Source organism: Sus scrofa, chromosome 9, assembly GCF_000003025.6.
Source record: "Sus scrofa isolate TJ Tabasco breed Duroc chromosome 9, Sscrofa11.1, whole genome shotgun sequence".
NCBI classification, from domain to species: domain Eukaryota; kingdom Metazoa; phylum Chordata; class Mammalia; order Artiodactyla; family Suidae; genus Sus; species Sus scrofa.
In genome coordinates, this window is record NC_010451.4 from 887,666 (window position 1) to 911,613 (window position 23,948).

At 46.8% G+C, this 23,948-nt stretch overlaps 1 protein-coding gene across 6 annotated transcripts in view; it reads left to right on the forward strand.

Annotated features, from left to right (window-relative positions):
* Positions 1–23,948, forward strand: part of STK33 (serine/threonine kinase 33) — a 151,360-nt gene that overhangs the window by 101,047 nt on the left and 26,365 nt on the right. For all 6 annotated transcript variants that reach the window (XM_021062266.1, XM_021062267.1, XM_021062264.1 and 3 more), the window contains 3 exons: positions 6,836–6,911; positions 10,893–11,005; positions 11,407–11,492. In XM_021062266.1, coding sequence (XP_020917925.1) covers positions 6,836–6,911; positions 10,893–11,005; positions 11,407–11,492 — 275 coding nt within the window. The remainder of the gene's footprint in view (positions 1–6,835; positions 6,912–10,892; positions 11,006–11,406; positions 11,493–23,948) is intronic.

The following is a 23,948-nucleotide window of genomic DNA, read 5'->3' on the forward strand; positions in this document are numbered from 1 at the left end:
TCCATGAACCTGTATCCATTTTGTTTTATATTGTTTGTTTGACTTTTTAGATTCCACATACAAGTAATGTCATACAGATTTTTCTTTCTCTGGCTTTTTTCACTTGACCTTCAAGAACCATCCGTGTTGTTGCAAATGGCAGGATTTCATTTTTTATGGCTAAGTAATATTCCATTGTATACGTAAATCACGTCTTCTTTATCCATTCATCTACCAGTGGGCACTTAGGCTGCTTCTGTATCTTGGATACTGTAAATAATGTTGCAGGGAACCTAGCAGTGCTGACATCTCTTCAAATTTGTACTTTTTTTCCCAGAAAAATACTCAGAAATGGGATTCCTGGATAGTAGAGCAGTTTTAGTTTTAACTTTCTGAAGACCCTTTATACCATTTGCTATAGTGGCTGCACCAGCTTGCATTCCCACCAGCAGTGCACGAGGGTTCTCTTTCTTCTGCATCCGCACCAGCACCTACACTTCGTTGTCTTTTGGTGACAGCCATTCTGACAGACGGGAGGCGGTGTCTCATTGTGGCTTTGATTTGCACGTCCCTGACAGTTAGTGATGTTGAGCATCTTTTCGCGTGCCTCTTGGCCATCTATGTCATCTTTGGAAAAACGTCTGTTCAGGCCCTCTGCCCATTTTTAAATTGGGTTGTTTGATTTTTTTTTGCTATTGAGTTATATGAGTTTTTTGTATATTTTGAACATTGACTATTCTCAGATTTATATTTGCAGGTATACTTTCCCATTTGGTAGGTGGCATTTTCATTTTATTGGTAGTTTCCTTCCTAACTTGTTCATTTGTTGTAGTCCCATTTGTCTATTTTTGTTTTTGCTTCCCCTGCATGAGAAGACATATCCAAACAACACTGCTGAAATATGTGTCAAAGAGTATACTCTCTCTGTTTTCCTCTGGGGGTTTTGGTTTCAGATCTTCCAATTAAGTCTTCAATTCGTTTTTAGATTATGTAAATTGTGCAGGGTGTGAGAAAGTAGTCCATTTTGATCATCTTGCATGTAGCTGTCCAGTTTACCCAGCAGCACTTATGGAAGAAGCTGTTGTATATTCTTGCCTCCTTTTCATGCGTTCATTGATCCTGTAAGTGTGAATTCATTTCTGGACTCTCTATTCTGTTCCATTGAGCTGTACGTCTGTTTTTGTGCCAATATCATACTGGTTTGATGACTGTCATTTTGTGTATACTTTGAAATTGAGGAGTGTGATACTTCCAGCTGTTCTTTCTGGAGATTGTTTTGGCTATTCAGGGTGTTTTATATTTCTGTACAACTTTTCAAAGCATTTGTTCTAGTCTGTGAAAAATGCCGTTGGTATTTGGATAGGGATTACACCAAATCTCTAAATTGCCTTGGGTAGTATGATGGTCTTAACAGTATTAATTCTTCCAATCCATGAGGATGGTATATCTTTCCCTCCGTTTGCATGGTCTTCAGCTTCTTTTATCATTGCCTTTCAGTTTTCTGAGCACAGGTCTTTTACTTCCTTGGTTAGATTTATTCCTAGGTATTTTATTCTGTTGGATGCATTTGTATATAGGATTGTTTTCTTAATTTCTCGTTCTGATAGTTAGTGGTTGGTAGATAGAAATGGAATAGGTATCTATCCTGCAACTTTACTGAATTAATTTACTTCAACAGTTCTTTGGTGGCATCTTCAGGATTTTCCGTATATAATGTCATATCATCTGTCAACAGTGAGAGCTTTGCTTCTTCCTTTCCAGTTTGGATTCCTTTTCTTTCTTTTTCTTGTCTGATTGCTGTATCTAGGACTTCTAATGCTATTTAAATAAAAGTGACAAGAGTGGGCATCCTTGTCTTGTTCCTACTCTTAGAGGATATGCTTTCAGCCTTTCCCCATTGAGGATGATGTTGGCTGTGGGTTTGTCATTATGGCCTTTATTAGGTCGAGGAGTGTTCCCGCTGTACGCACTTTCTGGAGAGTTTTTAATCATAAATGGAAAAGATTTTTTTTTTTGCCTCTATTGAAATGATTGTATGATTTTTGTCCTTTAGTTAATGTGGTGTATCACAAGATTGATTTGAAGATATTGAACCACCTTGAGTTTCTGGACTAAATCCCACTTAATTATGGTATATGATTATTTTAATGTATAGTCGAATTTGGTTTTATAATATTTTGTTAAAGTTTTTTGCATGTATGTTTATCAGTGAGATTGGTCTGTAATTTTCTTTTCTTTTCTCTTTTTTTGGTCTTTTTGCCTTTTCTGGGGCCGCTCCCTCAGCATATGGAGGTTCCCAGGCTAGGGGTCTAATCGGAGCTGTAGCCACAGGCCTACGCCAGAGCCACAGCAATGTGGGATCCAAACCACATCTGCAACCTATACCACAGCTCACGGCAATGCTGGATCCTTAACCCACTGAGCAAGGCCAGGGATTGAACCCACAATCTCTGGTTCCAAGTTGGATTCGTTAACCAGTGAACCACGATGGGAACTCCCTGTAATTTTCTTTTTTTGTGGTATCTTTATCTGGTTTTGATATCAGTGGTGGTACTGGCCTTGAGAATGAGTTTGGAAGTATTCCTCCTCTTCAACTTTTTGGAATACTTTGATAAGGATAGGTGTTAACTCTTCTTTAAATGTTTTATAAAATTCACCTGTGAAGTGCCTGGTCCTGGACTTTTGTTTGTTGGGAGTTTTTAAATTACTGATACAGTTTTATTACTGGCAACCAGTTCGCTCATATTTTCTCCTTTCTTCTTGAATTAGGCTTCGGAGATTGTAAGTTTCTAGAAATTTACCCATTTATCCATGTCTTCTTCTAGGTAGTCTTTCTTTTTGGGGGGGAGGGTGCTGCATCCATGGCATATGGAAGTTCCCAGACTAGGGGTCAAATTGGAGCTGCAGCTGCCAGCCTACACCACAGCCACAGCCATGTGGGATCCGAGCCATGTCTGCAACCTCTGCCACAGCTCACAGCAATGCCGGATCCCCGACCCACTGAACGAGGCCGGGGATCAAACCTGCATTCTCATGGATACTAGTTGGATTCATTTCCACTGCGCCACAACGGGAGCTCCCTAAGTAGTCCATTTTATTGGCGAATAATTGTTCGTAGTAGTCTCTTATGCGCCTTTGTATTTCTGCATTGTTGGCTGTACCTTTTCTATCATTCTGATTTTATTTATCTGTGTCTCCTTTTTTCCTGGATGCATCCGGTTAAAAGTTTGTCAATTTTGTTTATCTTTTCAAAGAACTAGCTCTTGGTTTCATTGATCTTTTGTGTATCTTTTTGGTCTATTTTATTTCTCATTTGATCTTTTATTATTTCTTTCCTTCTACCACCTTTGAGTTTTGTTCCTTTTCTAGTTCCTTTGTAAGGTTAGAGTGTTCATTTGAGGTTTTTCTTGTTTCCTGAGGTAAGGCTTGTGTCTCTGTGCACCTCCTGCTTAGAACTGCTTTTGCTGTGGCCCATGGATTTGGATTTTCGTATTCCCATTTTTATTTCTCTTTAGGTTTTTATAATTTCTCTTTGACTTCTTCAGGGACCCATTGATTGTTTAGTAGTATATTTTTTAGACTTCATGTTTTTGTGCTTTTTACAGTTTTTTTTCCTTTCCTTTTGCCCAATTGTCTGTGCCTCTATGTATTATATTAGGTATGTTGGTTGCATTTTTTGATCTGGGTGAAGCAGGCTTATATGGGAAGTGTCCTGAGGGCCCAGCAGCACGCTTCCCTCTGGTCCCTGGAGCTGTATGCTCTAGGAGTGACTCCTCCATGTGCTGCATGCCCCCTTCAGCTGTGCTGGGGCCAACTCCAGTGGGCACCCTGGTGGGTGGGGTGGGGCCCTCCCGCAGCCCTGTTGGCTGTGAGGCTGTGCCACGTACGTGGCTCTGGGCCTGCTGGAAGGTGGTTGTCTTCATGTAAGCGTGGGGCCGTTGCTGGCCTGCTGGTGGGCAAGGCTGTGTTCCAACATGGCTGTCTGTGTGGCACTGGAGGCTTGGTGCTGGTGCTGTCTGCTGGTGGGCAGGCCAGGTCTCAGCACCTGTCTCCTGGGGGGCGTGGGGCTGGTGGTGCAAGCAGGACGGTGCTGCCCGTACCAGTGTCCATGTGTTAGGATGAACTCCCCAGAAGGCTGCTGCCAGTCCCCTGGGGGAGTCGCAGTTCCCTCCTGCCTCTCTGGGAGGTTCTCCAAGACCAGCAAGTGGGTCTAATCAGGCTCCCTTCAGACTACAGCCTCTGAGCTGGGCTTCTGAGTGCGCGAGATTCTGTGTGCCCCCTGGAAGAGTGGAGTCTCTTGTTACCCACAGCCGTCCAGCTCTCCTGAACGTAAGCTTGGCCGGACACTCTTCGGGCTTGCCTTCCCGGTGCAGGACCCCCAGGCGGGGTTGCTGGATGTGGGGTCACGACCCCTACCTACTCAGGGAGGACCCCTCCCTACTCTGTGGTTTGCTGACCCGGGGCCGTGGGTTCTAGGTGTGCTTCGTCTCGCCCCTGCTACCCACCTTCTCGTGGTCCCTACTTGGTGTCTCCAACTGTGCAACGTCTTCTCTGCTAGTCTTCGGGTCATTCTTGCAGACACGTGTTCTATGAGGGTTGCGATCTTGGTGTGTCCGTGATAGGTGATGAGCTCAGGCCCTTCCTCGTCCTGCAGCGTGGCCACCCAGTCCACGCTGTTAATTTAACTTTGCTTGCTTCTTGGGTTGATTTCTAAGAAAGCTGTTAAAGTCGCTAAGATAGGGCTTTGATAGATTCTTAATGTACTTTTAGTAGATTTCTTGAAAAATATACTTTATTGAAATACAATTTACATACAAGAAAATGCATAGATTTTAAGTGTAAAGTTCATTGGGTTTTGACAGATGCGTAGACTTGTATCATTACCACCCCAATGAAGATAGAGAATTTTTTCTGTCACCCCAGAAATTTCCTCTGTGTCCCTCTCCCAGCCCCCAGTAACCACTGACGCTTGCCAGCCTGTGGCGAATCCACCACTTGACTTAGTGTGGCTTGTCTAGAACTTGATAGAAACCGAATCATAGGTGTATTTTCTTTTGTGTCGTCTGTCTTCTTCTGCTTCATGTAAGTGATTTTGAGACGTATCCATGTTGTTATATCAGTAGTTTATTCATTTTTATTGCCGAGGACTATACCTAGTTCATTGGTTTTTTGCCTGCCTCGTGCATAAAAGTTCTAAATGGTTTTGTCTTATTTGGGAAGAGGCTGCTTTAGATTCTGTTCATATCCTCCGGTTGGCAAAAGACATCTGGTCTGTAGCTACAAGGGGAAAACATAGCCCAGCACCTTGAGTTGGACAACCAGTGAGGGAGCGGGGGAAGGCAGATGGTGTGTGGAGCTCTGCTGATTTCCTAAGTGGCTTCTTGGCACAGCTCTTCTGGCCTCTGCCTCCCTGGGCGGGCTGCGAGGACACTGCGAGTAGAAATGCCCCATAGTTCAGGTGGCTCGGAGAGCGAGGGCTCCGGCTTCCTGGCCCTGCCGTGTGGGGCAGCTGTGCAGAGACGGTGATGGCATCTGATGGCAGAACCTGCGCTCGCCATCGCTGCGCAGCCAGAGAGCAACTGGAGCTGGAAGGAGTCAGCATTTTCAAAGTTTAAGTAGCGCCAGAGAGCCCGAGTACTTGCTGTTAATCAGTTAGGTTCAGGGCTTTGGAGGCAGATCACCCAGTTCGTTAAGTGTCTGCGGTGGAGCCTTGTCTTACTCCTCTGTTGCCTTTGACTCCTTTTTGTTGCCTTCTAGTTCTTTTAGTAACAGGTGGAGGAAACGAAATGTCACTTGTTTTCAGTTGTTAACAAAATGGGTGTGTTGGGAGGCAGGGCGGAAACTTTTCTGAAGGAAAAGTCGCCTTTCACAGGGAGGTGCCGTGCGACTGTGTCCTTTTCAGTAAGTCACTTAACACGCATTTCTGAACCGTGGTTTCCCGCTGGCACAGTGCGGCGGATGTCTGCGTGCCCACCTCTCACGGCTCCTGCTGTCATTCGGACACACGACAGCGTCTATACGGAAGGACTCTGAGTTTTAAATCTGCGTTCAGATGTACACATGGACCCTTGAACAACGCGGGTGACTCCGCGAGTAAGGCAGACTCTGAGCTCCCTGGCTGTAGAGGCATAAAGGACACACTCCCGATGTAGCTCACGTGACTTTTTGCAACAGCTAGCCGTTATTCGAAACATCTAATCATTACAAAATGTGCTACATTATAAAAGAAGGGGCTCTGGTGGACCCCTCGTCGTAAGAAGCCCAGAGCCGGCGGGAGGCGCCCCTGGATCCTGGTCCTGCGGCTGCCTGGCTTCCGGACGAACCGACCTCGCTGTCCGGCTCCCTCTCTGCCTCAGGTGTCCCATTTGGAAAACGGGGGGGGGGGGGGGTCATTCTTACCGTCATCCGAGGGCTATGATGTTACTGTTGCTGTTACTTGACCAAAGTGATTATAACCGTTTATCTCGGATTTCCACCTACGGGGCTTGCTTTCAGCTGTACCTGCTTAAGGCACGTGTTCGAGTCCGTTTTTGGCAGAGCTGGGATGTTGTCGTCCTCTAAGTACACGATCTTGGCAAAATCATTTCTTAACAGTTTGAAAGAGATGAAAAGTTGTACCGTTAGCTCTGCCGTCTGGGCCGCTGTTCCATCAGAAGCTCAGGGGCGGGAGTGAGGATTCAGCGCCATCAATTGTTACGGCCTGTACATTATTCATTTAACATCTGCTGTTGGTTCTCTTTTTCCCTGTGGGGGAATAAATTACAACACATCAGCACATTTTTCGTGCTTTGTGTTTAAGCATTTTAAAGTCATTTACTGTATTATTAATATTGTCTTATTTCTGCTTGTTTGGCAGCCCCCGAAGTTATCAGCGCCCACGACTACAGCCAGCAGTGTGACATCTGGAGCATAGGGGTCATCATGTACCTTCTGTAAGTAGCCGCTAAATGTACAACTAAGGTGAGCGCACGGCCCCTCACAGTAGATTCCGTAGATTTTTCAGTTAAAACTAATGAGTATAGTTTTAAGAAAGCGACTGAAGAAACAGTTGGAAAGAATTCTGAAAGCGGTCCTGTGAGTCAGGTACATCCGCGTGGGAATTCCTGGGCCAGGGACCAAACCCACAGCACATGGTGACCTGGGCCACAGCGGTGACAACACCAGGTCCTTAACCCGCTGAGCCGCTGGGAAACTCCCCATTGGCTATCATCAGCTGTTGTTCAAGACACTAAATTTTTGACTTTCAGCCTTGCTTTTCCTGGATCATGCACTGCATGATTTGGGCAAAGGGGGAAATGCCTCAATGCCGCCCTGATCCTCTGCCACAAACCAAGAGCGCCTGCCTATTTTCTCAGGAGAGTCGCGGGATCCGGCCCGAGAGCTCCCTGTGCACAGGGCCTAAGTGAGGGGCCGGCAGGAACGAGACGGCAGTGCGGCGCAGGGTCCGGGAGCCTGGTCCGTGGTTCCTGAGCCTCCTAGTGCCGCTGGAAACGCGGGCTCGCTGCTCTCCCTTCTGTTCCACGTGCCCGATCCAGGCAACGCCACGGCCTCTCTTTTCCTTCGAAGTGTCCTCACCTGTTGTTTCGGTTTTCTTGTATCGTTTCTCCTTCTGATCCCTTTTCTAGATTACTTCAGTGGCCTTCGTGTGCCCACCTGCCTCTGATTCCTCCTTCACACAGTTGTCAGGGTTGTCTTTTTAAATCACAAGTCCGATTGCACTGCTTTCCTGATTAACAGCCTCTGACAGGGCTCCTTTGCGGTAGGAGAAGGCCGGCACCCTGCATGCCTTCCACGGCCCGGCTCCGGCATGCCTTCCTGTCTCGGGGACGTGTGTGTGTGTGTGTGTGTGTGTGTGTTCGTTCCTGCGAGCGCTCTCTCTGTGCTGGGGGCCACTCCGGGCTCGGGACTCACACACCCTGAGCTGGTGCCTCTGGGCCTTTGCTCATCTGGTTTCTCCGCCTGGGTGTTCTCTTTCCCTCGCTCCTGACCTCTGTCCTGGGTGCGTCCCGCTCACACACCAGCAGCTTCCAGGTCCCTCGTTCCTGCTCTCCCGGCAGAGTTAGTGCGCTCATCACGCACGTGTATGCTTCCCCCACACTCCGCAGGGGGTTTCAGCCAGAGTACAAAGACGCAAAACAGAGACGTTGAAAGAGAAGTGAAGTAAGACTGTTTCGTTACGCAAGTCTGCACGTGTATAAGTTTGACAGAATTAATGGTCACTTTTGTGTGTTCTTATAGCTCTTTGAAAAACCAGACTGTGGTTTTATGAAATCTGGGTTCTTTGCTCCAAATTCCACGAAGGACAGAGATTTTATATTATTCATCTCTGTGTACCTGGTACCTGGTACAACAGTGGGCGTGTAGTCGATGCTTCATATACGTCTGTGAGGCTGGATTAAAGGGACTTGTCTAAGAGCTGTTCTGAAAGGCTAGGGTCGTCGTCCTGCCTCCTGGTGAAAGGGGACGTTTCCGCGTTGCTGCATCATCAGCTTTACCGTCAGCTCGCGGAGTTCCCTGTGCGCTGCCTCTTCCAGACCGTTTCTGAGTTTGGACATCACGGCGGCTACATTTCGCAGCTCTGTGAAATGGACACACGCGGCCCTAGAGACCGGGGCGTGTGGCCGTGGCTGCGACTCAGGGGTCCGCACACGCCCCTGCTTGGACTGCGGAAAGCGCAAATGTCGCCGCAAAGGCTCTGATCCCTGTTTTGTGCTGTTAGACTCAGATCATAACAGTTCTGAGCCTTGGCTTTGAGTTAGGAAGGTAGCTATTTAAAATGAGAGTTTTATACTCTCGAGACCTTCTAGACAACACGAGTGGAGCAGGCTGCGTGTAAATCTCTCATTCCTACGTTCGTGCGGCATATCCGCTGCCTTCCTAGTTTGAATTTGGTATTAAGGAAAATGATTCTGTCTTACACATCCGAAATTTTTTTCTCCAATTTGAATTTTTCTGCTTCTGAGCATGACTGCGTATCCTGACAATGATGTCTTTTTTCTTTCGCGTAGACTCTTGTTTAGCTAATCCGTGCCTGTTTGTTAATCTGCCGGCGCCCAGTGGTCTTACTGGTAATTTCCTCCGCCAAGGGCACAGACACGTCACCTTCTCCAGGGGGATTATCTTCTTGTGTCTCAGTTTCCCCTGATTCCTCGCTGCTTAACTGGACAATGGTGACATGCTTCCTCAAGGTGAAACTAACAGAAATACTCTTAATGGACGCCACCTTTTGCTGTTCTGATTCCCATGAAACAGAAAATAATGGGAAGGCTTTGAGAGGCATTTTTCATGTCTTGAGTTTCCTTTTCTGGATGCGCAGAAAATTGCTGTCGTAGAATTTCACATGCTGCTGACTGACCCACCATTGGATAAATTTTGTGTAAGTAAAATCGCAAAGGACCGAAAAGAGTGGCATTGTTTAAACACAGCCCTTGAGCGACAGTCACGTGGCAGTCAGGCCGTGCAGGAGCAGCCCAGACATTGGTATGTGTGCACATCGCTGGCTGTTCACAGACTTGATGAGCTGGGCTTCTGCTGGCCTGGGCTCCTTATAAGAGGTGGTGATCCGGCTTTTTTAAAATTGCATTTAAAACTAAACAATAGTGAGGCAGGTAAGATCAGAGGGAGAAGGGTCAGAACGAGCTGGAGAAATGGAAAGTAGTGAAGGGAGAGTTTGCAGAACAATTTGATAAATACTCCACTTTCAGCGGGAACCTTTTGGTAAATGAAAAGCTCTGCCGTCCAGCCTCTTCTGGCAAACTGCCAGCATGAAAACAGCGTGTGTCCCCTCGGGGAGTCATTCTCATCAGACTCGCCATCGTGGGCTGTATTTACCGAATTTAGATGTGTCCAGAAAGAACTTAAAGAAAAACATCACTAAACAACAACCCATGTGCGTCTGTTAAGAGGCGTGGAATCACTGCACGTGCGTGCGTCACAGCCCCGCACTTGGGAAGCGCGATGGAACCATGCCGTGCTGTCCTTCCAGAAGACAGCAGAGCGATATCCTGAGCGTGGAAGGAAGACCTGCAGAGCGGCCTCTGGGCCGAGTCTGGGCCCAGCTTCTGTCGGGTGTCACGGGGGACATTGGCCGTTTCCAGGGTTGCCGGCAGCTGCCGGGCTGGGCAGCATGGCTGGTGGCCCGCAGTTGCGACTTTGAAGCATGTTTTCATAGTCTGGGGCTGGACCCCCGGGAGCATAGGCCTGCGGTGCTCTTTGGACAGCACAGTAGTTCCATGGAAGCGCTTTTAAAGACGAGGGGTCCTTTACGGATAAGCCCCTGTTTGCTGTGCGTCGCCGCCCTCGGCGTTACGGTGTGGGTCCTTTGCACGTGCTCACCTCTTACCCTTCCCGACCGAAGGGTCAAATCGCCATCACCTGCAGTTCCTCCTCCATATTTTCTTCGCTTTTTGTAAAGTCGTGGCCATTTTAATGCGTGTTTAGCTTCGACTCAGGCCCCGGGGTCCTTCTTACTGCCACTAACACGTGTGTGGTGTTTCGTCCCGCGGTCCTTGGCTGATAACTCGGCGCATCTCTCTGCAAATCCAGCTTGAATTACGTGCCCGGGGCCCTGCCGACCCCGGGCTCACGGCGACGTCTTTCTCCTCCGGCGCCTCCACTGTTACTGTGCGCGTGAACCCCACCCCTGTCTAGATTTTAACCCCGTTGCAGCGTAGTGTGTCCCCACCAGGCAGAGCTTTGGGTCCCCTGCGGATCCAGAGGGGCCCACGTGAACGAGAGCCTCACCCCGAGAAAAGGCCTCGGCTCCCGTTTCCACACCCGGACCCCTGCCCCCCCGCCCCCCTCCCTTCCCCGGGGAGCCCCCTCCCCCCAGGTCTCGTGGAAACGTGCCTTTTGCTGTCCTAATTCTGCCTCTTTCTGAAACAATCTGAACGGACCGGTTGCCTGCGTTGCAGATTGTGTGGGGAGCCGCCCTTCGTGGCAAGCTCGGAAGAGAAGCTTTTCGAGCTGATAAGAAAGGGGGAGCTGCGTTTCGAAGCTGCCGTCTGGGATTCCGTCAGCGACGCCGGTGAGTGGGGACGCGTCGTCGTCGTACTGACGCCATCATGTCCTCAGAGACAGCGGGCCCGGGATTCGGACTCCTTGGTCTCTTTTCCGTCCTTACATTTACTTGTGGAAAGAGTGGCATTTGCGGTTGTTGCGGCCGAGGCTTTCCGCAAAAGCAGAAAACTACACGGTGAAGCTCGAAGATTTTCACTGGAGACGTAAACCAGGTAACCGGGCGGCAAGGCCTCACTTTAGGCCTTAAGCTTCATCTCGTAGTCGCCACTGGTACTGATGGCGTTTATTTTACAACCCACATCTTTCCTCCAGGCAGCACCAACGTCGTCCTAAATAAATTGGGAAATGTATGGTATGAATTGTAATGAAGATAAATAAGATTTTTCAGGATTTTTCCCTTATTTGCAGCGAAAAGCGTTTTGAAGCAACTTATGAAAGTAGATCCGGCTCACAGAATCACAGCTAAGGAACTGCTAGATAACGAGTGGTTAACGGTAAGTTGCAGCCTTACTTCTGTTGGCACCCCGTCATCGCGTGTTGGTTTTCACTTGGCCTTGTGGTTTATGTGTGGTCTTCTTACAGCGGTCGTGTGGTTTCAGCTTCTGACAACTTAAAACATTATTGAGTGTTGCTGACATTTCCGAAGTGGGTATTTTCAGACTGTTGAAGTCACGACCCCAGTTGTTTGCTTGCATGTGTTGGCTCTGCTCTCGCATCAAGTCCAGTAGAAGGGGCTGAGACACGTCCGTTATCGAGCCGTGGGGTATGAAGTGGTCCGTAGAGCTTAGTGAGCCAAGCGCTGGAACCACCACTTCTTTTATGAGATAGTGTTATTTCAAAGAGCAAGATACAAATAATGTGTACAGAATATACAGTTGTGTAAACTTTAAAAAACCAAGCACCGTGGACCATCCATCCACTTCTCTTTCAGCTTTTAAGATGCAAAGAGTCTTCAGGACTTGGGAAAGCCGAGGTCATCTAGCAGTGGCTGCTGCCTGGCTTGAAATCCTGAGCAACGATTCATTTACACGTTGCTTTTCCTGCCTTAGACCGGTGCCCCAGGCAGAGGCCCTGTGTCAACTGGCCTTTGTAACCCTGGACCTTTGTATCCCTGTTGCCTGATGACAGCAGGCACTCTGGGGAGGCTGCTACTTGCGCTCAGTATCTGTGCCCTTTCTCTTCCCTGGTGATGAGAATCCTGACGTTTAGCCGATGGCACTGCTGTCTGGTCTTCTCTGCAAGTCATGCCCCGTCTTTGCTAGTTATCATGCCGGTCGGTGTGGTTTAGGTGCGAGTGCGAGTGTCCTTGTGCGGAGGGTGTGGCGTTCCCCGTACCCATCCTCTTTCCCGGCGCCTGGAATGCAGCTGCGATGGATGGCGTGCGAGTGGCCGTTGTCGCCCGGGAAGTGGGATTTGTAAGCAGCATGGCAGAGCGGCAGGGCACAAGGAGGCCGAGCCCTTGGTGTTCCGAGCTGCCAGGCCAGCCCTCCACCGCCTGCCTCTAGACTTTGTAGCATGAGCAGGGAATGAACTTCCGCCCTCCCGGAGCCACTGTAAAAGCAGGCAGGTGAGCTTTAGTGAGTACGGTGCTCAACTCGTAATTGCTGAGTCCGCAGATGGCTCAGCAAGTGAATACGTCTGTAGGTATCTCAGAAAATGGGAGTTGAGATGGGAGGTTTCTAGAGACATAAGAATATTGTTAAGCAGGACTTCTCTCTGATGCCTCTGCTACTCGCTGGACACAGTGCGTTGGGTTCTGGCGGCACGTGATACACTGCAGGAGTATTACTGAGAGGTGGTGGCTTGGGAGGGAGCCGTGGAGTTGGAGAGAGACACATGTGATGTATTTTCAGGTGTAGTTGACAGGACGTGCTGATGGATTAGGTGAGGGACGTGCATCGGGGTGCATCAGGGATGATTCCTAGATTTTGCTTTAACAGCAGGTTGGATGCTGGTGCTGCAACCAGCTGGTGCTCTGTCGGGAGGTGTGGACGACCGCAGGAGAAATGGACTTTTTCCCCGGGGGCAGTCGTGAGTCAAGAGTTCCCTATTAGACATGCTAAATTTGAGGTGCCCCCGTGGCTTTCAAGTGGGGATAGCGACTCGATCGCTGAATGTTCGCGTCTGGCCCTGGATGCGTGTGAGCTGGAGGTGGGGGGTTCGCGCGTCACGAGTGTGTAGACACCCCATAAAGCCAGGGGGCTGGAGAGAGAAGTTAGGAAGAAGACAGAGGAAGGACGAGCGGCCGCAGCTTAGGCACAGTGACATCGAGCCAGGAGCCAGCAGGAGGCTGTAAGGGAGGAGCGGACGGGGAGGGAGGCCACGTGGGAGCCTGGGGGCCAAGGCAGGTAAGGGGAGGACTATTTGAGAGAAAGCAAGAGCCGTCGGTTCTAGGTAGATGCTGCCGAGAGGTGGAGGTGAGAGTGAAAGTATTTTCACGAGGCGGCCGACAGAGGGGTGGGTGGTGACCCCGAAGGCCCAGAGCAGGGAGGGCCCTACGTTCAGCGGGACACTGCTCTTTTCAAATGTTCCCTGATTCTCCGCTGGCAATTTCTCATCATCTTTTGAATAATATTTTTTTCTTTAAGGAAAAAAAATGTCTCCACTCAAAGTGGGTTCCCTGGCCCCGCCTGTGCCTGTGTTGAGCCCTGAAATGGTTCTGTGCACGAGGTCTTTCTGGCCTAACGTAATTGTGCAGGTGAGTTAGCAGCTAGATCGTTGCAAAAGGACTGAGGAGACTCTAGTGCAGCAAAATACGAAACTGCGCAGCAGATGGTGTGCCTTAGAAATCTCTCCCGTTTCAGCGTCGCTCAGCATTCGGGTTTGGCCATTTAGTTACTTGTTTTCTAATTAGTACGACTCTATTTCTGGCTTTGGTCACTTTTCCAGAAGCCTCTGTAGCATTTGCCTCTGTGTCGTCGTTGCCGCGTGGGTAGAGGAGTGACAGGCAGCGTGTGCTCTGTCGGACGGTCCCGAGGAGCTGGGTCGGGGTGGGGGGTAGAGAACCGGCATCTGGAAGGCACAAAGCCTCGTCTTCTCTGCCACGAGGGCGTCCTTCCTGGGACTCACACCCGCCGCTTGAACAACCCGAAGGGGACGTGTCCGTTCTCTCGGCGCCTGCAGCGTCGCAGCCAGAGTTGTCCTCCGGTGCTGCCCCTCAGCACGGTTCCTCTCCAAGAGCCTTACTGGGTGGGAAAGGTGCTGTGGTTCGGCCTGCATAGTGGGCGTTTTGAAATCCGGTGCCGAAAAGACAGCTGTCGTCGTTTCTCCGTGTACGTTTGAGCGGAGGAGTCTTGAAGGGACAGTGTCGTCCTGGTTTCAAACGTCGGAGACCAGGAGCAGCGGGGCGACGCCGCCGCGCCAGGAGGCTGCCCGTTCGCCTCTTTCGCTCCCTCTTCTCTTCCGCCCTCCTCGGGCCGCCGGCGGTCCCGGAGTCATCCCTTCTGGGGAGGGGCTGGCTGGCGCCCTTGGGTTTTCCTTCAGGCCCCTGGTCACACCTGACGCCAAGCATTTGCGGGGCTGACGAGCGTCCCGGGGTTGGCAATGCCTGCTCACAGCGACCGCCCTGCAGTGAGGTAGGGACGCGTGTTTCTTCTGTGGCCTCAAAAGGCAGTTTCCCGACCTGCGCGCTGTTGGTATCAGGTCGTAATTCCTTCCGCAGATTCTTTTGGGTGCCTGCCAGGCACCGGGCCTGTGCCAGGTAGTAAAATACAGTGAAAGCCAGGTAGGACCTGGTCTCTGCCGTGGGGAACTTGAAACCCAGTCAGGGAAACCAGCCGTGCCTACGGTACAGCGCGAGAAGATGGTAAATGACGCAGGAAACTTGCACACGACCAGAGAGGTGCGGAGGCACGCAAGCGGGAAATCAGGAGGTTTGGCTTGATGGGCAGAGAGGATGCCTGAAGGAAATACGTGGGAAATGAGTCTTTTTGAAAGTGAAGAAAATGCTGGGGGGTCTTGAGTCCTAAGCTGAAGAGTTTTAACTTCCTGCCCTAGAGAGTGGAGAGCAGTTGTTTCCTCCTGGAGAAGAAGGAAGTTACTGTTCTAGTGCATCCTGAGCGCCTTGCAGGTGGCTCATTTTAAGTGGGACACAGTCGCCTAAAGGCCCGCATTGGTTTTAATGTGTGTCTTCCGATTTGAATCCGTCAGGTGTGATGGGCACAAGGAGGGTAAAACGGAGCCTGGCCCGCTGAGGACGCTACCGCGGGTCGCAGTGTGTTTGCCGTGTGGTCACACTTTCCAAGGCCCTTGTGACGCAGGGCGGATCTGACTCCAGACCCTGTGCCCGTGTGTGAACAAGGCCCTTGTGCACTCATTCACACACCACCCCTCGGTTCAGTCAGCAGCATTTGACTTCAGCATTGCCATGTGCGCTGGGTGCAAGAGAATGAAATTTTCTGGTGCCTAATGAACCATTGGGGTTTTTTTCATACCGTATGTTTTTATCTTAAATATATTAAGACTCTTACCTTTATTTGTAATTTTTTTTTTTTTTTTTTTTTTTTTTTTTGTCTTTTAGAGCCCCACTGCGGCACGTGGAGGTTCCCAGACTAGGGGTCCAATTGGAACTACAGCTGCCGGCCTACACCACAGCCACAGCAATGTAGGATCCAAGCCGCCTCTTCGACCTACACCACAGCTCACGGCATTGCCGGATCCTTAACCCTCTGAGCGAGGCCAGAGATCGAACCTGCAACCTCATGGGTGCTAGTCAGGTTCGCTAACCCCTGAGCCATGACGGGAACTCCTCTTACCTTTATTTTACTGTTTTTAGTTACTCTTAAATTCTGAATTATCTTATGTATGTAAATATACTTATGAGGCCCTGTTTAATGAAGGTTTTTGTAAGAATTATGTTAAAAAGAAGCTCATGACCCAGGAACCTTGGGGATTTGCTCAATATGAGGTAATTGATTTATACCTAATAGTTCAAACAAGCATTTACTGAATTGCTGCTATGTGCTGCTGAGGATGCCAGGATGAGGCTGACACAGTCCTTTTTTGCAGATTCCCTACAGCCCAGGGAAGGGTTTAAAACACAGGCAGCAGAGTTCCCACTGTGGCTCAGTGGGTTAAGAACCCAGCATGGTCTCCGTGAGGATGCTGGCTTGATCCTTGGCCTCACTTAGTGAGTTAAGGATCTGGTGTTGCCGCAGATGTGGCTCAGGTCTGATGTTGCTGTATGTGTGTACGTGTGTGTGTGTGTGTGTTTAAAATAGAGATACATTCTCTAGGAGTTACATAGTATGTAACGGGATACACTCCATAAGGTATATAAATAAATACCCTGGGTAAAACATGTACTATATATAAATATTGTATCCACCCAGATCACTCTACGAGGGTCGGAGGGACAACGGAGAGACCTCCCCCAGGTTCTGCTGTGATCCTGGTACCGGGGTGCTTTTCGGTAGCATCCCTTGTCAGGCACAGGCAGCATAAAGTCCTCCCGCGCCAGAGGCAGCTCTGACTTGCCTGGACGGCGCCCACGCAAAGAAGGCTAGAGCTGCCCGTGCATCTCACACTCGCCTCCCAGACGCGGCTCGGATCCGGCTCTGCCCTGGCTGTGGTGGAGGCCGGCAGCCGCAGCTCCGATTCCACCCCTCACCTGGGAACCTCCATACCCCCAGGTGCAACCATTCAAAACAAAACCAAAACACTAATACATTGAACAACTGTGACTCCCCTCTGGTGCTTTTAGGTTGAGCCTAACTCAGGAGTGTCAAAGTCGTCAAGGCGAACGTGCTTAAGAGATAATAGGGCGGCAGTGACGACTCACAGCCAGAGGTTACATGACGAAAGAGAGCCGCGTGGGGCTGTTTGGGTGTAGCTGTGGAATGAAGAGGCAGCTGCGGAGTTCCCACTGGGGCGCAGCGGGATCAGCAGCGTCTCTGCAGCGCCAGGGCACAGGTTCGATCCCCAGCCCAGCACGGTGAGTTAAAGGATCCGGTGTTGCCACCGCTGAGGTGTAGGTCACAACTGCGGCTCGGATCTGATCCCTGGCCCCGGAACTCCAGGTGCTATGGGATGGCCAGAAATGAAATGAGTTGGTTAAAAGGGAATGCGGTTGTGTAGGGTAAGTAGTGAACTGTGCGCCGCTGAAGAACGAACTAAAACACTAGATGATCAGATTGTGGAACTGGAATAGAGCTTTATAGAATGGAACAGGTAAAGATAAAAAAAATCAAAAATATAAAGTTAAGCTGTTAGAGTTGAAGGGAAAGTTCCAAATTCCATATATTGGGAGTCTCAGAGAAAAAAAAAAGGTTGGAGGAGGGAGTCTTTATAATAGAGATAACTCGTCAGAAATAAAGAAAGAAGAGAGACTTGAGCTTCAGATGGGTGATAGGCTACCAACCAGGGGAGAAGACGAAAAACTGATGAAATGAATAATGAGATTTAAGAACATCAGAAACAAAGAGAAAATTCTAAGTGTCCCCAGAAAGAAAGAGGGATACTATGTAAAAGAGACCAGGAATCCCATGGGCATCGTTTCCGTAGCAACATCAGACGCAACCGCAAGTGATGCTTGTGCGTGTGTTAAAGGAAAGGCGCTTTCACTTGCGAACTTTCATCCATGTCAGCTGTCAATCAAGTGAAAGGGAACCATCAGAAATGTTTTCAGATATATAAGCCTTCAGTTTGCCCCGTAAGGCCTAGACTTCACACACGAGATAGGACGAAGAGATCCAGTAGCCGAGCCTTGAGCCGTGTGCACCAAGAGTCTTTCCATACCCTGAGAGCGTTTGTTGGTGTCTGGAGAAAGAAAAGGACCCAAGAAGAAGAGGAGAAAGTAGGTTCACAATAACCCAGGGTTCAAATGTGACATAACAGCCACTGACAAGCCCTGAGAAGAGCGAGGGCGCGGTGCGCTCAAGGGCGCTGAGCTGGGCGATGTGGATACCCGACTTCCAGAGCTGCAGCGGACTGAGAAACAAAGCATGGAGCTAATTGAAGTAGTAAATGAGAATGGCAGGAAGGAGGCCAGATGTGAAAGCGATTGCAAGTGAATGGGTTAGAAATACCTGTTAAAAGACCTACTGTCAGGTTGAAGTGTTGAAATCTAGCTAACTTCTCTTTACAAGAAGCGCGTCTGGAGCATAAGGACCAGAAATATTCAAAGAAAAAGACTGGAAAAGAACCCATCAGGCAAATACTAACCAAAGAAAGCCTGTGTAACTGACTTAGTATCAACTAATGCACCTTAACACGGAAAAATCATCCTTAGAGATAAATAAAGTCACTTTATAATGAAAAAATTTCAATTTAAACAGCCTATATAATGTTTAAACATGCAGGCAACTAATAAAATAACCTGAACAATATATATCACAAAGTGACAAAATTATATGGAGAAATGGGCAAATTCACTATCATAGTGGGAGATTTTAACATACTTCTCTCAACTACTCATACGTGAAACAAACGAAAACAAAGGGGTATTTTAACAACACAACAAGCTTATCCTCGTGGACACATATACGGTTCTGCATTCAGCACTTGGAGAATGTATGTCTTTCTTAAGCACATGTGGAACATTCACCAAAATTGATTTGACCAGGACTCAGGCAAGCCTCAGCAAATTTCACCCGGATTATGTGCTCTAGCAATACACAATTAAGTTAAAAGTTAATAACAATAAGGTTAAATATTTGCACATATTTGGAAATTAAATAATATGCTTCTGGGTAAGTCACGGGTTAAAGAATAAATACCACTGAGAAAAAAAATTAGCTTCTAGAACTAGATGGTAATGAAAATACAGCAGATCAAAACTTGCAGGACGCAATCAAAGAGCATTTCAGCAGATGGTTATCAGTCTAAAATATTTACATTAAAAAGGAAGAAAGGCTAAAAAAGAGCTGTATACCTACCATAAAATTGCAGAAAAAAATCCCAACAGAATATACTTAAATAAAGTAGTGGAAAAATAAAAGTAAGTGAAAATAACCTAAATAAAAGCAAAAGTTTGAAAGAGATGATCAGCATAACCAATACGTGAGTCTTTGAAAAGACCAACACACAAATAAATCTTTTGCAAAAGTAAGAAATAGAGAAGACAAAAATAATATTGATTATTACACAGATACGGCAGACATGAAAAGGATGACGATTGAAAAGATAAGGGAATAACACCAACGATAAATCTGAAAACTTGGGCAAATGGGCAAAATCTCTTTTCCCAAAAAATGCTTTTCCTAGAAAAATATAGCTTCATAAAATTGTCTCAAGAATATATAGAAAACTTGAATTGCCTGGTAATTATTAAAGAAATTGAAAAGGTAGTTTAAAATCTTCCGCAAGGAAACCCCAGACCTAGATGACCTTACAGATTAGCTTTAGCAAAAACGTTCATCTCAGGTTTATACCGCTCCTCCTCCCATGCTCCTGAAGGAGGGAATTTTCTCTGATTTATCCCGGGAGTCTAGTATAACTGTATACTCTATTGTAACAAAATTAGGCCAATGGAAACCAAACATATGAAAAAAGAGAATGATTCCTTTCACTTAATATAGGTATAAAACCATAAACAAAATATTAGCAAAGGGGATCCAACTGTGTATTTAAGAAGGTGATAATCAGGCTGAATTTTCCCTAAGAATTCAAGGATGGTTTGATTTCAGAAAAAAGAAAAATCTGTAAACGTAGGCATAATTCTCTGGTGGCCCAGGGCTGAAGAACTTGACGTTGTCCCTGCTGTGGCTCAGGGGACGGCTGTGGCTGGGAAACTTGTACATATCATGGCCATGGCCAAAAGAAAATCTTTTTAAAGAAAAATCTATAAATGTAAATTCTCACATTATCACATTAACGGAGAAAAAGCATATGATCATTTCAAAGGAAACACTTGTAATAAGACTCAACAATCATAGTTTAATTAGGAATAGAAGAAGACATCCTTACTCTGATAGAAGATTACACCAAATGTCACATTACTTTTTTTTTCGTTTTAGGGCCACATCTGCAGCAAGCTCCCAGGCTCGGGGTCAAATTGGAGCTGCAGCTGCCAGCCTGAACCACAGCCACAGCAACACAGGATCTGAGCCACATCCGCGACTTACACCACAGCTTGTGGCAACACTGGGTCCTTAACCCACTGAGCAAGCATAGGGATCAAACCCACACCCTCACAGAGTCTAGTCAGGTTCTTAACCCAAGGAGCCACAATGGGAACTCTGCAAATATCATTTTAAATGGAAAAAGTGAGAAGCATTTTCTTTAACACTAAGAACTAGTCAAGGAAGTCAGCTTTCAGGGTTTTTCCCTAACATTATTGAGCATAGTCAAGACAGATAAAGTCGTGAGACTTGGAAAGTAGGAATGAAACTTTTCTTATTTATTAGCCAAATGGTTCGAAGTGATGGTCGCGCTGAGCCAGGTAGGCGGCTGTGAGGCTGATACACATCAACACAGAAACGTCAAATCAACACATTGTGCACCTTCAATTTCCACCACGTTACATGTCAATTATATCTCAGTAAAGTTGGCAAAAAAGATTAATATGCTAAGTCAATTGCACTAGCAACCAGCAATAGAAAATGTTAAAAAAAAAAAGACATGTAAAATAGTTTCCAAGAATATATACTTTCTAGGAAGAAATTTAGCATTAGATTTGTAGGACTTCTTTGGGGAAAGTTATGAAATTTTATTGGAAAACAGTGAAGAAAACTTAAGTGTACAGATACACCCTACTCGTAGGTCAGGAGACTTAGTCACATAAAACTAGTTTTCCTCATATTGACATTCATATACGGTGCAAATCCAATCCAAATTCCACAGCTTTCCTGACCCTAAAGTTGATATGGAATCACAGAGGCTCGGAAATGGCCAAGACATTTCTGAACGTTTTGCTGTAACAGGTATTCAGACTTAGGAAGCTGTAGTAGTTACAGCACAGTGTAATCACGGTGCCATGATACGCAAATTGACTAGTGGAGTAAAATAGAGAGCACAGAAACTTATCCATGCACATCTGGAACTTTTATGACAGTGGTAGTGGAGCAGATCCGTGCAAAAGCAGAGACGATTCGATAACCAGACTGGAAGAAATGATTGTACATGTTAAAAATGACTTTGGGTTCCTGTCTCACACCGTAGGCAAAACCTGGCTTGCGCCCGAATCAAGGACTTAACTGGGGCAGATTTATGTTTAAGTTTTGGTGGAAATTACGGGTGACGATCTTTTGGACTTTGGGGGGTGTAGAAAAGGATTTTATAAGCAAGATACCAAAGGCACTAACGTAAAAGAAATGATAGATAAACTGGGCACAGGTGAGTCTTCAGAACTTCTGTTTATACATCAATACCTTAGGGTGAGTCGATAGGCTATAAATTAGGAGAAGGCTCTTGTAACCCAAATAACCAACGAAGGATTCATATGATGAAATCTCAGTAATTCTTACACATCAGTACAAAGAGGACAAGAGACGGGACCAGGTATTTTTACAAAAAAGACCTACCTTTGGTTGATTTAAAAAAAAAAAAATTTCCTAACAAAGTCATGTCAGTGGTTTTCTTTCACAAGTATAGCAAATGTGGAGAGCAGCCGACGTTGGTATTGATATTCTTATTCCTTAAGAGAAAGCAGCCCGGGAAATTTGGGAATTTACCCTTATTCCAGAAGTGCGTTTCCAATTGTCTGCCAAGAATCTCTAGCTGGAAGTGTCGCCGAGCCTTCGATACTGTGACGCATGTTTGAAAGCTGCTAGTAGAGTAGATGCGGTTCTTTAAATTTCCCATCACAAGGAAAACAGTTTTAACTATGGGAGGTGATGGATGTAGTGACTGAACTTACTGTGGGGATCATCTCACGATACATAGATGTTTTAACTCAGTATGTTGCACACCTTGTATTTATGCAATGTTAAAAGTGTATGTCCATTATATCTCGATAAAGCTGGAAAGATAAAAACCATCTATTCCAAACCAGCAGTCATGCAACTGGGCTCTGTGTACGCCTGCCGCACACAAAGCCTTCCCAAGGGACAGCTTGCAGGGAATCAGTGTCAAGACACTCAATTTCCAATCACCTGTTCTTTTCCAAAAGTCACCTGTTTGAGCAAGGATTTGCACACTACTTCTTGCCATGTTCTTTTCCTTTTTTTTTTTTCTTTTTCAGGGCCTCACGTGCAGCATGTGGACGTCCTCCAGCCAGGCGCTGAATCAGAGCTGTAGCTGCTCGCGTGCACCACAGCCACAGCCACGCTGGATCTGAGCCGTGTCTACACCTACACCACAGCTCACGGCAAGGCTGGATCCTCAACGCACTGAGCGAGGCCAGGGATCAAACCCACATCCTCATGGATACTAGTCGGATTCCTAGCTCACTGACCCACAGCAGAAACTCCCATGTTCTTTATCTTAGGTCAGCTTCTCACAGTGCTTGTATTGTAATATATTTATTTGTGTCTGCGTCCTCATGGATGCTCGTTGGGCTTGTCACCGCTGAGCATGACGGGAACTCCAACACAGTTGCTTGCTTGCTTTATCGGTTACTGTTAGCCTTCTGTGCTGCTGCCTTGGACTCCCTGAGCCCATCAGGGCATGTTTGGTGATTTTACTGGGTGCTTTCAGTCCTTTGCAAGTATCTGCAATTTACATCATTTCTTTTCCTACGTAATTTATGTTAATTATCAGTCATACAGTAGTTGCATTTACCCTTGGTAAATTATTTAAATGGCAAACAAACCAAGAAAAATAACTTTTTTCCTTCTATTCCCTCATTCCCTCTTACTAAGGATAACCATTAAGTCGCATATATTCTTTCAGATATGTTCTATACACTTTTATGTACCCACTTTTCACAAGTGGGTTTATATTATGCAGACTTTTCTTTTTCTCTAATGTATTTTGGAAAGATACCCTTATTTTTGAAAAAGCAGCATTATAGCCAAAATCATGGATACACTCCAGCTTTGCCCCATGAATATGGAATATTTAAATTGTTTCAGATCTTTTCTGTTACAAGCAGTGGTGCAACACATGTTCCTGTAAAAATGTTTGCATCCTCTGTCAGCATATCCATAGGAGAAATTCTTAAAAGTTGAATTACTGGTCTGTGAGAATGTACATTACACATTTGGATAGTTTGTTGCTCATTTGCCCTCCCATCAAAAGCAAGTAAACGAGAGCCTGTTTCCCCTTGCCCTCGCCACCTCGGCACTACCAGGCGTAAATTTATGTCCATCATCTATTACGGGAAAATCGGCAACCCATTGTTTTGATTTGGGTTTCATTCATTTCGTGAAGTTGAACATCCTTTTATATGTTTTTTATGAAGTGACTGTTCCATTTTCTTATAGAAAATTTTATTTCTGGGAACATTATAAAATAAAGAGTTCTAGCTATTTACAAAAAGTTGAAAATATAAGCTAAAGACCCAGAATCCTTCCTTTTAGTTTTGCTGCTTTTGTGTTTCATACCATCTCACCCCAACTCATATATATCATTCATTCATTCATTTAAAAATACTTGTTATTTACAGGGAGTTCCCATCATGGCTCAGTGGTTAGCGAATCGGACTAGGAACCATGAGGTTGCGGGTTCAATCCCTGGCCTCGCTCAGTGGGTTAAGGATTCGGTGTTGCTGTGAGCTGTGGTGTAGGTCGCAGAGGTGGCTCGGATCCCGCATTGCTGTGGCTTTGGTGTAGGCCAGTGGCTACAGCTCCGATGAGACCCCAGCCTGGGAACCTCCATATGCTGCAGGTGCAGCCCTAGAAAAGACAAAAAGCAAACAAACAAACAAAAAAGCTTGTTATTTACAAAATTCTGATAGGCACTGTCCTTGAAAAGGCAAATTCTGTTAGATGAGGATATACGTTGCGTCTCTATTTATAGTCCTGTCTTCTAAAGTGATAAACCCAAATCTTCCTATTCGACCTCTGATGCGTCTCCTCTATGAGTGTTCGTTTTTGTTTTTTCAAAATAAGATAGTCTCAAACTGTTAATTA